Below are 18,896 nucleotides of genomic sequence, written 5' to 3' on the forward strand. Positions count from 1 at the left end.
TGTGTGTGTGTGTGTGTGTGTGTGTGTGTGTGTGTGTGTGTGTGTGTGTGTGTGTGTGTGTGTGTGTGTGTGTGTGTGTGTATGAAAGTGTGTGACAAGGAAAGAGTACAAGTGAGTTTACGTGTCTTAGGGTGCAGTTATGCACATTGCACACAGACATGCAGCAATAGGGCAACTAAACATAGTAAGAATAGTAAAGTTGCCTCTGCCTCATTTAAAGGCTCACTGAAGGCTTGCATTTTCATTGTGTTGCACCAAAATAAAATCTGAGCTTTTCAGTGCCATTACATTGTTCAAGAAATACTTACTTTTCCAGGGTCATCTTTGGAGCGAGGCACTTTGAGAAAACACTTGTTCAAGGACAGGTTGTGTCGTATAGAATTCTGCAGGGAGAAAAACGGACAGAGCAGAAGCAGAGAAAGGAAGGGGAAGAGAAGAAGAAACAGGTTTACTCAAGACTAAATCCACTTTTAAATATGTAAATTACATTTTAGGTTACTTATAATGCTGTTAGCTGATTCTGATTCTAGATGACCTTCCATTGAAGGATAGTTCCTGTCCTTTTGATAAAAGGTTGAAAAACTGGAGGCCAGTACCATCCAAGATATATCTCAGGGGCTTATATAATAAGTAATAGGACAGGAGAATCCCAGAAATAAGTATAAATACAAATGTTTTCTGACCTCTTTTCTTGTAAAATACAAGCTCATAACTCATGGGCATTTAAACTTCAAGGGCTCAAGCAAACATTTTACATATTAACTTCAATCCTCCTCCCTGATTGTAACCTACAATCTTAAAATATCTGGCATCTGTCTTAGATTAGTAAATGCTCTTGAACGTAAAGCAGTCTTCCACTTTTCACTATTTACTATTTTGGAGTTAACAAAGATTCTGCAGTTATACAAACACAAAAGCAAGCCGTTATGCTGCAGATGTAGAAGGCTGTATTGATTTAAAGCTGTGGTGAATTTGTTATGCCGGATGCAACTGAGACTGACTGTTTATAAAGATGGCTGAAAAGCATTCAGTGTGTTCAGAGGGAGGCTGGGGAAACAAAATAACAAGTCTAAGCTGTGAGGAGAGGGTGTGAGAGTCACTTAATGTGGGGTGTCCCTGTTGGGATGAGGTTAAAGCGCAACTGTCACCATTATTGAAACAGATTTCTATGCAAATTCATAGGTTTGCTGACAATTAGAGTAACCAGTCATTTCTATGCGTTGTAACATATTCTGTTGTAAATGTCTATTTACTGTATGTGAGAGTATGGAAAGCAAAGGAGATGGGGAGAGGAAATGCCCTCAACAGCAAAGATTAACCTGACATGAACTTGTTCTCCCTTCAGGCTCTATTCTTCACTCATCTGCTGCTGCTAATTAATACCACCTGGGAGGAGATGGGGAGAAGATGGAGGGATGGACGCTTTTCTATGCTCTTTCTCCTGAGCTCACTGCCTTTGTTTCTCCTACAAAAACCACCTCCTCTCTCTGTATCAGCCTGCTCAAACTCTGCCTCTTCTTGCTGGAGAAAAGCTCATGCAGGGGTCAGTTGCTCTACTTGGCGGGTCAGTGGCTGAATTTGGCCATCAATCTCTTCCAAAAGTTATTTCTGCACACCTCTGCACTGCTTGCTATGCTTGTATAACCCTGTGTGTACAGTCGGGTCCTCTGGCCTGTGTTCTCTGTTGGGTGAGGTTAATACAGTATGGGCACACTCACACCAGGCAAAGTTGCCTCGCACCATGCTGAAGCACAATTGCCCCCCCTTCCCATTACCCCCCTGGCCTGCATTGCTCGAGGACTAACCGGGTCTGAGCATGGTTAAGTCTTTTACATAACGTTGGAATACAACACATGCATAGATTTACAGTATGTGATCATAAAGTATGATTACAAGACAGGTGGACTCAAAACATCGGCGAACAACACAGAGAATATGACTGCATTGCCTGACTTTGTGGCTTATTCTGAGTGATTTTAGTCAGATACAGATATTGCACTTTGGGATTACTTGAGAAAGGTTTGTTTATGTTCACGTTGTGTACCCGTTCTGGGGCTCGTGCATAAGCAACTGTACCGTGCCGAAGCACACCTCTTCCAAACGTCACAGGGCCAAGGAAGTGTAACGTGCTTAAAGGGTAACTAAACCCCACATTTTCAGCTGTACTGCTCGACCCTGGAATTTACAAAAATGCCTTTAGAATGTCAATGTGTCAACTTCGAGAGGGGGGGGGGGGGCCCTCTCGCACAAATAAACCCCTATGTGCTGCAGGCTGTGTATGGGACATACATGAAGCTCTAAAGTGAAATGCAGACACCAGATCTCAATAAGTCAGTTTTACAAAATCAATACAGAGAATAGTTTCTAAATATTTTTATTCATAACATGTAGTTTACAAAGTCAGAAAGTATTATCAGAAGTGTTGCGACACCTGTGTGATTCATTATCCTTGCTTTGGAGTATATCAAATTATTCTCATTTAGGACAAAGCACTGCAAAAAGGCTTACCATTATTTTGTTATATTCATTTTTCACAGTTCCTACAGACACCTGGCATACCCCAATTTTGTGCAGTGGTGCTGGGAATACCTGGGCCAGCACATCAGGCGAGACAGAAATACAACACTGTCAGAGATAGCTTTCTTATCACGGAGGGGCTTCAATTAATACTCTTTTGTAAACTGTAAAACATACTCCACTCCGTTTCCCAGTTTAAATTATAAACTACAATTGATTTCGAATATGTCTGTGATTGATCAGGAGTATTTCATAAGAACCATCAAAAATAAAAACAGCAAAATGAATAAGCACCAGAGACACCAAACGCCTGGAGTTGGTGCTGTGCAGCTTGAAGGACAAATTGTTCATTGTCTCAGACGCCGTCGTCCATGTGAAGATTGCAACCAGGCAGTACACAGCAGTCTGAATTGTATTCACTTGGGGTGACAGGAACTTACTGCCTGCAAAAAAGTGTGTCAATGTAGCTTTCAGTGTACAGATAAATTAGAGTTATAACACAATTTTCCATCGATTAATAATGATGCCACTCATGTTTCTAAAAACAAATTACCTGAAGTAGGATGACTCTTCAGTGGGCAGTGAAGTCCCCATGTTTATATTTAGGATACACAATAAGAGTTTCTGAGTTGAGACTCTTTTGACTGGGGTGGAGCTCGTCCTTGGACCATCAGGGATTGCAAGAGCTTCAGGAACAGCCATGAAAGTGCCAGTCTCACATGACACACTTCTGTTAGGAGTCTGAGACTAAGGAGCTGTGCACAGAGAGAAGGGTTCTAGATTAAAGTTTTAATGTTACCAGCCAAGCATATCAACCAGCGCTCATGAAAAACGTTACAGCACGGCCTAATTATTGCAATATTCATCACTTTACCAGCTTATAGACAGAATCTATAGGACCGCAGGATAATGTTAGGCAGCGGGAAAAGAGCGAACATGAAGACACCGCAGCAACGGGACACAACAGCGTTAGTGCTGTTAACCATAACCGCCAATATGTCTATAAGTGCGCTCTTTTCCCGAAGCTTAACCGTTATCTTCGCCAACAACATTTACTTTGAGCAGTTTATTTCCCCATAAAATTAGCCAAGCAGACATGTGATTGTTAATAAAATGCCTATTACCAACATACTATTTATTCACTCACCTCAATATTCAAAGGACTTGCAGCTGCTGTGACTGTCCTCCTGTTGTCGTCACCGGGAGAGCAACGTCTGGCACTGCATCAGGTTTTAGCTTGGCCAATTTAGAAAAACCCAGTTCCACTTCCACGATGTTGGAAAAACAAACTTTGGAGAAGTGACGGTTGCACTACCAAGCTGTAGGCGGGAGGTCACGGTCTGGTAGCCCCAAAGCAAGCAGCCACTGGCGCCTAATTTCCAGGTCCGCTGTAAAGCTGTTGTTATGTTGTATGTTGTTTTGTCCCCCTCTGCTGGTTGTAATATGTTTGTAACCTGTCGACTAATTGCTTTTGTCTCTCCATAGGGTGTGTATGGTTGGGGGTGATTGAGGACGGTGCAAATAAGAAGGCAGAAACAGCCCGGCTCTCATCCCTCTCTCTCCTTGGCTCCTGAGAGTCACAACAGAATGTCTATCCAGTATCAATGTTGTCTGAGTAACCTGGTAGAGTGTTTATCCCTTTATCGCGGCTTTTGTTCACTGTTTTAAGGGATCCTGTAGTTTTGGTGGTAGAGGGTGAGTGCCCGGTCCGACGACCCTGTGTGTGCTGGCTTGGGTGGCTGACCTTTCTTTTTTGTTTTGTTTTGTACCTCAGGTTTTCAGCTTATAGTTTTGTTGTTTCTTTGTCCATTATTAATGTTATTAAGCAAATTCAGATTGTAATAATGAACCTTTTCTTTGAAATGATTTAATCTCTGATGTTCGACTCCCGGTAAAAACGAGTCATTCATTTAGGGGTCGTAACAGCTGTGCAACCCGGAGCTGCTACTGCAGCCGAGGCAGAAACTGCCGACCCATCCTGGCCACTATCTAATAAATACTCTAAAAACTAAATGCTAAATCAAATAACTAACTAAGTTAAGCCACTAGCTAACTAATATTGATAAGATCTAACAATCAATCTACTGCCTACAACCTCCAACTAACTTTGAAAACACTATAAACTCACAACTCTACAATCTACGCTAAATTAATCTATACTAACAGCACAATCCAACTACTAAACCACTAAGCTATTGATCGCCCAGCTCTCCCAATCCACCTGACTCCCTTGCCGCGTCAAGTGACGAGGCTTTCATAGGTTTCGTGACGTAGGCGTGTACTCCTACGTAGGCATGTACTTCACAGCACAAAAAATATTTTCCTGACAAAAGTACATTTTATTCTTCAGCGAGACATCACATTAGCAACAAAGTCCAATCTGGTTTTACAGACCAAGAGGTTTTTAGATTAAAGAAAGTAATGTTCAAAATTCGCAAACAAATCTGTTAATGATTTTCAAAATGACACGTTTATGCACTTTATTGAGTTTGTTGGCAGTTTGTTGTTCTTAACCTCTCACCCTTCATGAACACTTTTAAAATTGGCACTTTAAATCTGAACGGAGCCAGAGAGGCGAGAAAAAGAGCAATTTTATATGAAACAGCCAAACTTAAACGCATTGATGTAAGAAACACACAGTGACAGTAACAATGAAGTGGACTGGTGCAGAGAGTGGAGAGGGGAAGCCATTTTAAGCCACAACACCTCACTGAGTGCAGGAGTGGGCATCCTCTTCTCTCAGTCATTTACTCCAAAGTCCTTAGAGGTGCAACATGTCATCCAGGGGAGGTGTCTTTTAGTCCGAGCTGCTTTTGAGCATTATTCTATTGTTTTTATGAATATTTATGCTCCAAACAATGGTGCAGAGAGAATGCGTTTCTTTTTAAAAGTCACTGAAAAATTGAAGGAATGTGGGTCATCTGATTCTGTATTTTTAGGAGATTTTAATTGTACAGAAAACTAGCTTTTAGACCGTAACCATGCAGAGCCTCATCCAGTGTTCCAGCAGGCTCTGAAGCAGCTGGTCTCTTCCTATAGCCTGGTGGATGTATGGAGAAGGATGCACACACGCTCCAGACAGTACACATGGCCCCACGTTAATGAGAACAGAATCTCCTTAGCTCGTCTTGATAGTTTTTATTGTTTTAAGCATCATTTGAGTATATTTAAAACATGTCAGATTTTACCAGTGGGTTTTACAGATCACTCTTTGCTTTTAAGTAGTGTTTTTATTAGAAACATTTTACCTAAAAGCACCTACTGGCATTTTAATTCAGTTTTAACTATTGATAAAAGTTTTAGAGAAGCACTAAATTATTTTTGGACTGGTTTTAGACAGAGGAAGAGTGATTTTACCTGTCTAAGGCAATGATGGGACCATGGAAAGATTCAAATTAAATTACTGTGTCAACAGCATACTGTCAATGTTACACGTGATATCACCAGATCTATCAGAGACCTGGAGACTGATGTAGTGGAACTAGAACAAATGAGTGAGTCCACAGGAGATCGAGGATATATTGAAATCCTCAAAACTAAAAAAATGACTTTAGTCAACCTGCTGGACACCAAAGTGCAAGGTGCACTGGTCCGGTCCCAAGTCCAGAATATCACAGAGATGGATGCTCCCTCTAGCTTCTTCTTCTTGGAGAGGAAACACGGGCAGAGGAAGTTGATCCACTCTCTGCTGTCAGACACGGGGCAGGAACTGAGTGAACCAGGCCAGATCAGGAAGAGAGCTGTACAGTTTTACTCCTCATTGTTCAAGAGTGAGTACAAAGAGAATGATGAGCTGTTGGAGGAGTTCTGCAGTGGACTACCTCAGGTCTCTGAGGAGACCCAACTCCCAGTTAGAGCGCCCTCTGGATGTACGTGAATTGTATACAGCCCTCCAGAGCATGCAGGGCCGCAAAGCCCCGGGCATTGATGGACTCACTGTAGAGTTTTATAAAGCCTACTGGGAGATCTTGGCTCATGATTATCTAGATGTGTGTAATGAAAGTTTGGCCACTGGTTCACTCCCGCTGTCCTGCCGTAGGGCTGTCATCACACTCTTGCCTAAAAAAGGAAACCTACAAGAGATGAAGAACTGGCGCCCTGTGTCTCTCCTCTGCACAGATTACAAAATCCTCTCCAAAGCCTTCGCCACTCGCCTGAGAGAAGCTATGGAGCAGGTCATCCATCGGGACCAGACGTACTGTGTGCCCGGCAGGTCAATGATAGATAATATCTATCTAATTCAAGATGTTTTGGAGGTCTGCAGTTCATTAGGCTTGAATACTGGTTTGATCTCATTAGATCAAGAAAAGGCATTTGACCGCGTTTAGCACTGCTTCCTTTGGAAAACTATGAGGAGGTTTGGGTTCAGCGCTAGTCTCATTGCCAAGATCCAGGTGTTGTATAGTGACATTGAGAGTGTGCTGAAGATTAATGGTAGCTTGTGTGCTCCTTTTAGGGTGCATAGGGGCGTTCTGCAGGGCTGTGCTCTGTCTGGGATGCTCTATGCACTCTCCCTGGAACCCCTCCTTCAGAAGATTCGTTCAACTGTTCATGGTCTGCTTTTACCTGGTTTTAATAGCAATATAGTTTTATCTGCTTATGCTGATGATGTCGTTGTTTTATTAAAAGATCAACAGGATGTAAACACATTAATCAGTGTAAGTGATATGTTTTCTGCTATGTCCTCTGCCAAGGTAAACTGGAGTAAGAGTGAAGCTCTTGCTGTTGGTGTGTGGCGTGAAAGCCTCCCTGTTCTCCCTCAAAGCCTGGTCTGGAGAAGGGATGGCTTCAAATACCTAGGCCTCTTACCTAGGAGGAAAATGTTGTTAAAAAGAACTGAGAAAACATAACAAAAAAAGTAGAGAGCAAGTTAGCGAAGTGGAGATGGCTACATTCCCAGATGTCTTACAGAGGCAGGGTTTTGGTTTTAAACAACCTGGTAGCCTCTTTACTGTGGCACCGGCTAGCCTGTTTGGATCCACCATCAGATCTGTTGGCTCAGATTCAGAGCAAAATGATCAATTTCTTCTGGACTGGTTTGCATTGGGTGCCACAGTGTGTTTTGTTTTTATCCAGAGAGGAGGGGGGTCAGGGCCTTGTTCACCTGGCCAGTAGAACATCCACAGTTCATTCAAAAGTACCTAACAGGACCTCCTGACTTAGTGTGGAGGGATGTGGCCAGCTGCATATTCAGGTGAGTAAATAACCTGGGACTGGATGCTGCTCTGTTTTTAACTGATTTAAAAATGTGTGCTACCTCGGTTTTATCAAGGGGTTTTTAAATCATGCACTTTATTTGACTGGAAACGACTCAAGTATAACTCTCTGCACTGGTTGTTGATGGAGCCTTTAGTTTGTGGTGCCAGACTGGATGTGTGTTGCAGCTCCGTACCAGGACTGATGGGGGCGCTGTGCAGCACAAAGACCGTGTCACTAAATCAACTGGTGGACACTGCGGGACCAGCACTCTCTGACATCCAGAGAGAGAAGCTCTCTGCTAAGGAGAAGAGCCTCCTCCTATTGTACAGTGAGGGAGGGGTTCAACCTGACCCCACGGACATGTTCCCTGACCTCAACCTCAACCCGTGGTTCACAGAACTCAGTGGTCCCCTCCTGACTGTGAGAGCAAATTAAAATTTAAATCTGCACAGCGTGGACCAAAAGACTCTGTACAAAAACTGTGTAAAAAACATAAATAAGAAGAACCTGGCTGATCGAGCTGTCTCAGTGTGGACCGACAGACTTGGGGGGCAGGCGCCTCAGTGGAAGACCCTGTACAAACCACCTTTAAAAAAACAAACTGGTGACCTTCAGTAGAGGATTTTACACGGTGCTATTGCTGCTAATGCGTTTTAATCTGTTATTAATCCAGTTATTTTAAACTGCCTGAGAATGTGTTTCATGTTTTTTCTGAGTGCAGGAGACTTACTTTTCTTTTACTTTTTTTTAACTTTTTTAACTGTTGTTTTTAATTCTTTTTGTGTTGTTTTTTCAGGTCCTGTTTTTATCGGTGGAGTCAGTTACAGAAAAGAAACAAAATTTAAGTGCCAACTTTTGAACTTTTTAATTGGTGAAGCAAAATCAGCGATTTATCTGACAAGAAGAGACAAGATACAGACTGGACCTAATGTTGATGTGGTGGCCTTGTGGAGGTGCAACATTAAAGCCCGGCGAAGGCTTGAGTTATGTTTCCACAGGACCACCGGGAACATGGAAAAGTTCCTGGAGTTGTGGGGATATGAGGATATAATGTGTTGTGTGTCTGGAAAAGGAGAGCTGAGGTTCAGTAATTGTCTGAGTGTTAATGTAAATGTGTTTTTGATTTAATTTACAAGTTTGCCTGTTTAGATTTATTATGTAAATAAAGTATTTTCTAAAAATCAAACAAATCTTCTTCTTCTTCTTCGACTTCGTCCTCCTCCTCGCCCTCGTTATTTTTCTAGGAAGTTTTAGGTTAAATGTCCCACCATTGAGAAGGAAACACTTGCTTTGTTACTGTCACTCCAACATTTTGAGGTTTATGTGGGTTCAAGTCCTCTGCCAGTGGAAGTCTTCACTGATCACAATCCACTTATGTTCTTGACTCGCATGTACAACCATAACCAAAGGCTCATGTGTTTGGCACTGATCATGCAGGATTACAATATTGTAATTCGGCACAAAAAGGGGTCTGAAAACATAGTTGCTGATGCTCTGTCCAGAATGTGATTATTATTATGTGTTGTTAAAGGGATACTTCACCCGTTGAAACATGACTCTGTATTGACATTGGGTCATATATGTAGAAATGTGAAATACATTTTGAAGTTGGTGCCTTCTTGACCGAGAAAAGGCAGAAAGTGTCTTTTTGGCTCATGGGGATGAAAGACACCAGCTCCCAGAATGCACAGCACCGCAGGCCACTCCCACTGAAGCTATGCTCTATTTACAGACATTTACTACAACACATACGGCCGTTTCCTCAACTGATTCTGAGATTTCTTCCAGAAGGAATTAGCACCTTGGAAATTCCTGGCAGAAAACAGACTCTATGTCTGTGTCCACAGGCAAACAGTGAGAGCACCGCACCACCAGTCCGCCCCAGCTCCAGCCGGCCCCGGCTCCTTGTCCTCACTGCGGCCCGACAGGCAGGACTTCTGCCTTGGCTGCCGCGGCATAAGACCGGCCTGTTGGCACTTGTCGCTATATTGCGGCTCGTAGAGATAGCCACGAACATCCGATGGGAGCACAAGACCTTCAAAATCCCCTTCATCCATATCAGTTTGAAGTTGAAACATATGTTTTTCGCCATTGTCGGTTCTTATCAGCTTTCTCCATAGAGCCTCTTTTCACTAGTGAGCTGGACGTGATTTTACGCAGCGGAACTGCTTCAGGGTAGCGAATGGCAGCGCACATTATGGTGAGTAGATATTGGTAACCATTCTTAGTGCGGGGCAGCGGCCCTACACAGTCTATGATTACGCATTCAAACGGCTCCCCTATTGCAGGTATCGGATGTAGTGGAGCAAAAGGGATAGTTTAGTTAGGCTTCCCAGCTAGTTGACAAACATGGCAACAGCAACAAAAGTTGGCAACGTCAGACTTCAAACCAGGCCAAAATAAATGCTTGAGGATGAGCTGATATGTTTTATTCACCCCCAAATGACCTGACCACTGGCTTTCGTGAGCTACAGACAGGACATTGTTGATGATACACAGCAGGCACAACTATCTGGTAAACAGTGCCCCAATCAAAATCAACAATTGCAGTAGGAGACCATTTACGCACTAGTACTTCTTTGTCAAGGAAATAATCAACTTTCTCACCACTTGCTTTGTCAGCACTCACCACACTTGAGAAACAGCTTTTTAAAGTGGTGTCCTCTGCTGCAAAGGTCTCCACCATAAATGAGTTCCCAGTCCCAAATACCAGGAAAGCTCGTTTCACGCTTTTAAACTCGAGGTGGATGCCTCCGCTGTAGGAGCCGGGGCTGTCCTGTTGCAGGAGGATGAGGATGGAGTGGATCACCCAGTGTGTTATTTCTCTAGGAAATTCAACAAACACCAGTTTAAGTATTCCACCATTGAGAAGGAAACACTTGCTTTGTTACTGTCACTCCAGCATTTTGAGGTTTATGTGGGTTCAAGTTCTCTGCCGGTCCAGAATGTGAATGTTATTGATTTTGTGTTGTTAAGGTTTAACAAACCAATACGATAGGTTTGTGTTTTAAGGGGAGGGGTGTTACGGCCGCAGCCTCGCCCCGCCCCTTTGTGTGGCTTTTAATCAGTCAGCAGTGTGAGTACGTGTGTGAATGTGTGAATGTGTGTATGTGTGTGTGTGTGTGTGAGTGGTTGGCTTATGGCTGTAAGTGACAATTTTCAGGTGGCTTATGGCGTACTGGGAGAGGAAGGCGGCCAATCAGAGTCGAGCAGCTGCCGACAACTAGGTTTAAGAAGGCTGCCGCTGCAGTAATGGAGAGACTGCTCCGAACAGAGACGTTAGGCTTCTGTGTATCCTGAATATTTTGTTAATTGTGAATTGAGGTACTCGTTGGCTGGGCCAGGTTTAGTATTTAGTTAATTGTGTATTTATGCTGGCACACTCACGTAGGTCATTTCTTTGTTATTTCACACTAGATTAGGGGTGCTGTTTGGTTGGATTATGGTTTAGGTAGTTAGAGTAGCAGGTTAGGTTTTATGTTTATTTCTTTGTATTCACAAAGTTTAGTTCTAGATTTTAAAACTCTAAGTTAGAGTCTCTTTCTGTTTTACTTCTTTATTGATTTGAACAGCACCTGTCGGCCCTTGTCAGTTGCCTCACCTTATAGGCTATTGTGTCACAGTTTTACTCTTTTTGTAAATAAATAACTTTATTTTACCATCAACACCTGGTTTTATGTTACTTCCTTTCCCCTACACGAGCCGGGTCGTAACCGAGCCTGTTAGCATAGCTTCAAAGCAATATGGCGGACGTTCAGTTTCGATTCTGGGCGTGAGTTCCCACCCACTGATCTGTGATTGGTCTGTAGCGTCAGTGGTCGAAAATATGAGGACCTAGCGATGTAGTTTCACCCCGCTAACCACAGCAGCCGCCGATGAAGCAAAAATCGTAATTTCTCAGGCTCCTTTTCAGACTTAAAAATACAAAGATTTCCCGTCTCAGGGGGAAATGAGGGCGGGATTCACGACCATTGCTTAATGCAAATGGGTGAAGTATCCCTTTAAGGTTTAACAAACCTAAACTATTGGTTTGTATCTTAAGGGGAGGAGAGTTACGGCCGCAGCCGCGCCCCGCCCCTTTTTGTGGCCTCTGTGTGTGTGTGTGTGTGTGTGTTTGTGTGTGTGTGGTTGAGTTGCAGCTGTAAGTGCCTCTTTCAGGTAGCGTATTGCATACTACCTGGGAGAGCTGAGCGGCCAATCAGTGAAGAGTAGATGCCGACACGGAGGGTTAGGAAGGCTGCCGCTGCAGTAGTGGAGAGAACGGACAGAGCTTCAGACAGAGACGTTCGTCGGTGTTCAATGAATGTTATGTAAATGTTGAAGTGAGGTATTTCTTTGGCTGGGCCCGGTAATTGTAGTGAATTGTGTACTGATTCAAGAGCACTTGTGTTTCATTCACGTAGAGATTCTTTTGTTATTCACACTAGGTTAGGGGTGCTGTTTGGCTGTGTTTTGATTTTTGTAGTTAGAATAGTTGGTTAGGTTTTATTTTTATTTCTTTGTCAAGATTAGTTTTAGATTTAAAACTACAAGTTAGAGTCTTTTTCTGCTTTCCTTGTTTATTGATTTCAACAGGACCCGTCGGCCTTTGTCAGTTGGCTCACTTTAAATTGTTAAACAATTTCGATAATTTGTTAAGAAATAACTTTAATTTACTCAGTCTTGTTTTTCAGGCCTAAGTTTCGATCTTCTGATAGCCCATTTTATTGTTTATTTCACGTCATCCTCCCATGCCTAACGATTTCATGAGCTGCCATACAATTTGAAACAGTTGTATAGTTTAAGGTCAAAGTAATCCGTTGCTTAAAAGTTTGCTTTGCTTCCTGCAGAAATCCTCCTTTTCCTCTTTGCAAGGCGGATCATCTTCACAAAATGCATTGTGCTTGTTCTAGAAATGTCTCTAAAGATTTCTTTTCATTGTTTCAAATTTCTGGCAACAGATTGCTCAAGCCTACAAAAAAGGCAAAATGCAGAGAAAGGACAAACTCTGAGCCATTGCGCGTCTGCTCAGCCTGTATGTATGTGCGCGCTCCCGCTGTGTGTCTCTCCGTCTCTCTCTCGTAGGCTGGAGGGGTGTAGCACGTTAACATATGTAATTCATATCCCCGTAACACTACTTGGTCGCAGAGGGAAACTTAAATGATAGATCCTCAGTGCATGAGCTTTATTAAAAAGTCTGATCTGATGTGAGAATTATCACTTAATAAATATTATAGATCAATATAGATAATTAACAGATGTCAACATGATTAAAACTCTTCGCAAACGCAAATAGCGTTCACGGAGGCAGAGAGAGACAGAGACAGACAGGTGAGAGTCTGTAAGTGATCATTTCTGCAGGAGTCTGGGAGAATTCAGCTGAACATAGTGAAGCAGTAAACTTAAAAAAAAAAAGTTGTTTTTTTTTCATATCGCAGGAAAAAAAATTATTGCAATGTAAGTTTTGACCAATATCGTGCAGCCCTACGCCCTTTTTTCCTCTGAAAATCAGCATGGTTCCAAACTCATTCTGCACACCTTCCATCAACAGCAAGGACATAGAGGAAGGAATTGTATGCTGTGCCGTCTGAGGAAAAATAATGGATAACAAATAAATATATATTGTAACAATGTTACAATGTTACAATTCACTTAGCAGACGCTTTTATCCAAAGCGACGTACATCAGAGAGTAATCCATTCATACACCGCCACCGAAGCAGTGGGAGCAATGCGGGGTTGAGTGTCTTGCCTATGTGGGTTTATGTGGACTACGGGTAATAACATAAAAAAGAAGAGTCAGCAAATATGCTGTATATAACTGAGAATATACACATGGGTTTATTTATTTGTTTGTTTTGTTTTTTGTGGTAATAGCTCCTTAGAAATGTATTTGTAATTGTGTTAATGTGATCACAATTAGAGGCTGGTGTGTAGGAGCCACTTCATCTTGTTTTTTGTTACTCTGCATTTGTTTTTTTAAATGTTTGTTTGTTTACATGATCTGAATTAAATGAAGAAACAGTGATTCCCAAATGGACATTGAAATGATTGCCTGCGTATGATCTAACTAGAACGGTGCATCAGTGGCCGTTTGTTGAGTTTATGCTGTTTGTTTGTGAATTAATCTTAATCTTGTTTTTTGACAAAAAGCCATGATAGATGGAGTGTTTAATCATGCCTAATCCTAAAATAGGTCACAACTACCCATTCACACACTGATGGTAGAGGCTGCTATGTAAAGTGACCATCAGAAGTAACTTATCCCAATCATACACATTCTCACGCTTCAGAGGAAGCATTGGGAGCAACTTGGGGTTAAGTTTCTTGCCCAAGGACACATCTGACATGTGGCCTGGGATCAAAACCAAGACTTTCAGGTTGAGAGAAGACCGGCTCTACCACTGAGCCACAGCCACCCCTGTATGTGTGTGCGTTTATGGAGGGTGCAAATAAAATACATTTTGCTTATAATCTCAAAAGTTTCTTCAAAGGATAGCAACAGTTTACTTTAAAATAGTGATGGGCTTGTATATGTTGCCTTATTAGGAAGTGTAATCCCACAAAAATTATGTTTTATCCGTTCACCTTGACTTGTATCTGGTTTTGGAAGTAAACTATTTTTCTTGTGTATGATGTGTCCCCAGTAGACATACACAAGGGGAAAAATCCTTTTTCATATAAGCTGTATATTTTGTCCTATTTCTTTAAAGATAATTTCATTTAAGGGAAATACAAGTGTTTTATAACTAAAACTAATCATGACTTTTTCCTGGGTTTAAATCCAAAATGCATTTATTGCACTTTAAGAAACCATAAAACTTCACTAATATATTGCCAGGTAAAGGGTTCACCAGAATTTCAGCATTTTTCTAATTTTGTGTCTTAAATTGGCAGATTGTTTTCTAATTAAATACATTTAATAAAACTGATACAAGCTTATGTAAAAAAGTATATACATATTTTTAAATGTAAGGGTCAGTTAAATTTTATTGACAAGAAAGCTATTGTATATTGTAAATAACAACTTTCATCACTGTGTCAACAAAGAGAATTTTCCCTTGAGATGCACACTGAACTATACACACATCTGGAAATCAGACTGGCCTGATGTGATATGTGAGCTGGGAATGCTGAAACAAGCACATTTAACAATTCGGTATGTGTTACTTAGTGCTGAGGAAATCAGCACAGAGTCAGAGGTGAGACTCACTCAAATAAATTTCCCAGACACAACTATCAAAAAACTATTTCAAATGACCAAAGTGTATTATGCACATACAGGAACAGATGCAGGCATGCAGCTATACACACAAACACAAGAAACACATACTGAAGATTTATAGACTCACATCCAGCTTTCTGTTTTATTTTCCAAAGATTGTCTCCAAGCTTAGTCACAAAAGAACAGTTAGATGTTGAAATTTTTGTTGTGCTCATAAGACACAGGAGTCGGCGCAGCTACAGCCACATAACTGCTCAAGGAGGCAATGACAACAGCCTTTCTACGTAAACGTAAGTACACTTGACAGACACTGTGCACAGGCCTCCGCTGTGCTCAATCGTCGATGTCCCACAGAGAAGGCAGGGAAGGATCGGAGACAAGATAATGGCCCGGCTCTGATTCATATCAGGTGATTGTCTGTGACATGTGGCACTAGCCAAAGGCCAAAGGCCAAAGGCCATGGCAGTAGTGCTGCCCTTTACAGCATTACAGTAGGCCTTGATAATTTGCAGGCAATTAGCCTTGTTTCATGGGAGCTAGCCCAACGTGACCAGGGTCGCAAGAGAGCAGCTTGGTAATGGGCTCAGACTGCAACACGCCATTTGGTGAGGGTTCAGGTCAAAACTGTATTTCTCAGGTGGTACATAATGGGAAGGCCCGCATAGTTAAATAATCACATAATGCCGACGTGAATAAGTATGTCCCATAATTACCTATATTCTGATTGAATGGAAAAGAAAAGGTCGGCAAATAATAAAGAATATACTGTATATAGCTTTGTAAATCACTTAAATGACTAATCCACTAAAATTATTTTTCTGTAAATCATGTCATTTTTTGTTTTATTCCATCTTTCCAACAAGTGGAAAACTTTTTTTGACGAGGACTTTAAGTTAGTATAAAAGATACTACCAAATCCCTAGCTATTCAGAAAGTTTCCCACCCTATGCATGCCCATAATAATCCATAAAGACATAATAAATAATAAATAAATAATAAATAAATAATAATAAATCATTTGTCAACCTGCGCCGGCTATTTAACATTCTTTATACATCTAAAACTACCTAGGCCTCTGAAGCCATTATTTCTTTAGATGCCCATATCTGTTGTTTGATGTTATATCAAACTTTGGTGATGTGTCAGGATATAAAATCAACTTTACAAAAAGTCTACTCTTCCCAGTCAGTCAGGCGGCTCAAGATTTAGACCCCTTCAACCTTGTCCGAAACTCCTTTACATATCTAGGTGTTTGTGTGACTTGAGACTACAAGGACCTATTCAAATTCAATGTTAAGACAGCCTTAGAAAAGGCTAAGGATAACTTGAGCCGATGGTCAAATCTGCCCCTATCCCTAGCAGGAAGGATCAACTCTATTAAAATCATCATTATGCCTAGATTTCGAGTCTCTTCCAGACAATTCCTGTCTTCATTCCTAAATAATTTTTTAAGGAACTAGATAAGCACATCTCTTCGTATATCTGGAATAAAACTATCCCACGTATACATAAAGAAATTCCTGGAACTACAGAAGAGAGATGGAGGCCTTGCCTTGCCGAATTTTTTGTACTACTATTGGGCCTCCAATATTCATAAAATTATGTACTGGATGTCTACATATAAGACAGGGTATGGTCCCTAATGGAAACACTTTCATCTCAACCTATGTCTCCAGCTGCCTTAATATGCGCTCCTCTCCCTCTAAGCAAGTCTTATTGCACAAATAACCCAACTGTGAGAAACTCGCCGAGGATATGGACACAGCTTCGACTCCACTTTAAATTCAAAGAGGCTATTGCATACATGCCAATCACTTCAAACCTACTTTTCCTCCTTCGTTGATAGACTCTGCATTTCAGGAGTGGTCTCGGGCGGGTAAGTGTGTGGGAGATTTGTTTCACAATAAGGTGTTTGCCCCCTTTGAGCAGTTGGTGAGAGCATACAACCTCCCTCAGTCGCATTTCTTCAGGTATCTCCAAATCCGAGATTTTACACGTCAGACCTTTCTATCCTTCCCATCCACCCCACCCTCATGCTGTATTGGGAAAATATTAGATATGGATCCTTATCCAAAGGGAAGCATCTCTAAAGTATACAACATGAGAAGCTGAAATACACCACACGTGGCTCCACTCAGAAATTCCAAAAGATTTGGCAACCATTCCTCAATTACTTTGATAAAGAATTTGCCGCTAACAACCTAGCGTAGCCCCCCCCCTTTTATTATTATTATTATTATATATTTTATTATTCTTTGTTTTCTTTTGTTTACTTTAATGTTATTTCTACCTCTTTCCTAAATTGACAGAGCACATACATTTTACTATTTTGTTTTGTTTTACTATGTTTACATTTTTGTGCTGGTTTGTGTTGTCATATTACAAATGATGGTCATACCAATATGTTTAAATGTATATTATGACCTTTGTTTTCTATTATTGAAAAAACAAATAAAAACAATTCAAAAAGAAGAACAGATAGCCCACAGTAGACTATGAACTATAAATAACATGAGTTTACTAAGTCAAAGACAAACAACACCAAATAAGTACTTCAGGACAGGTGGTCAAGGTGAGTTAGGAGTTAATAATTCTTATTGCACTGAGTTTCAAAAGAGACATTTTTTGCGGAGACAAAACATTAAACGTTCCGTCTCCCCTCATACTTATAGACTGCATCCGCAACAGCATTATATTGGTGTCATAGTGTACGATTCAAGCTTGTGAAGAAGGCCAGCTTTGTTCTGGGCTACCCCCTCAACCCGGAGTAGTGGTGGGAGACGGATAGGATAATGGCTATCATCTCTGTTGAAGAACGTTTCCCACCCTATGCATGGTACAGTAACAGCACTGGGCAGCTCCTACAGCAACAGGCTTCGTCACTCACACTCACCACTCATGCAATATCATCACATTACATTATGTAACATATTATAATATCCTCCGATACTTATGTGCAATAAAATACAGAACTTACCTGGTGCAATAATATCTATCTATCTATCTATTTTTGGTTATCTATCAATAACATTTTCAACTTCATGTGCAATGTGTGCTCTTTTTTGGCTATCCTTGCTTTTTGCTGCTGTAAAACTGTAAGTTTATCTTATCTTGTCACTCGTGTTTTACATTGCTAGAACACAACGATTCTTCTGATTCTGACCATGTACACCATTTTAAGATCCAACCAACACAGCAACCACAATGTAACAATCTTTCAGGCCATCAACAAACAAACAAGTCTTTCTGCCTCACAGTGTATACAGACAGATAGAATAAGAGGTTGGTAATGACAACAAAATAATGCTTTAGCTTTTCCAGTGGTAAAAAAATAACACCCGACTGCTGTTGTCTGATTCATTGCCGTTTGCTCACCACTCAAGTTTAGTCAAGCTCACACTTGCTATTTCATTTTTTTTTGGTTACAGATTCTAAACATTCTCCTTACCTTGGAAAGCATCATGACTTTAACAGTTAAGTAGTTTGGCCTTTTTATACACTGAGAAGTGTGTAACCTTGTGTGTGTGTGTGTGTGTGTGTGTGTGTGTGTGTGTGTGTGTGTGTGTGTGTGTGTGTGTGTGTGTGTGTGTGTGTGTGCGTGATTGTATGGAAGGTGATGTATATTTGTGTATATGTGTGTGTTTGTGCATGTTGTGTTACTATGTCGTCCTGGTTTAAACTCTGCTGTTCCTGCACTCTTACATTATCATACAGAGCAGACAAGAGTGCGTGTGCTGAGTAGTAAAACTCTCCTCTGCTTTCTGACAGTCTCCTCTCTCTTCTCCATCTCCCCCCTCATCTCCCCTCCTGCTGAGTTCCCTGTGCATAATCAGTAGACTGCACACGTACGTTGCCTACCTGAGTGGGAGTCGCTATGTGGAAATACAAGCATGTGTGTGTGTGTGTGTGTGTGTTTGTGTGCAGGCAGGTTAGAGTGGAGAAAATAGCAGACATGGTGGAGTATTTATGAGGCTTTT

General features: G+C 41.3%; 1 protein-coding gene across 2 annotated transcripts in view; it reads right to left on the reverse strand.

The window, feature by feature from the left end:
* The window catches only part of LOC132989176 (forkhead box protein J3-like), a 125,185-nt gene that overhangs the window by 84,667 nt on the left and 21,622 nt on the right, over window positions 1–18,896 (reverse strand). The window contains exon 4 of one of the 2 annotated variants that reach the window (XM_061056592.1): window positions 309–383. The exons of the other annotated variant lie outside the window; for it this stretch is intronic. Coding sequence (XP_060912575.1) covers window positions 309–383 — 75 coding nt within the window. The remainder of the gene's footprint in view (window positions 1–308; window positions 384–18,896) is intronic. 2 annotated transcript variants of the gene reach the window in all.

The sequence above is a fragment of the Labrus mixtus genome, chromosome 15 (assembly GCF_963584025.1).
Source record: "Labrus mixtus chromosome 15, fLabMix1.1, whole genome shotgun sequence".
In the NCBI taxonomy this organism is placed as follows: Eukaryota; Metazoa; Chordata; class Actinopteri; order Labriformes; family Labridae; genus Labrus; species Labrus mixtus.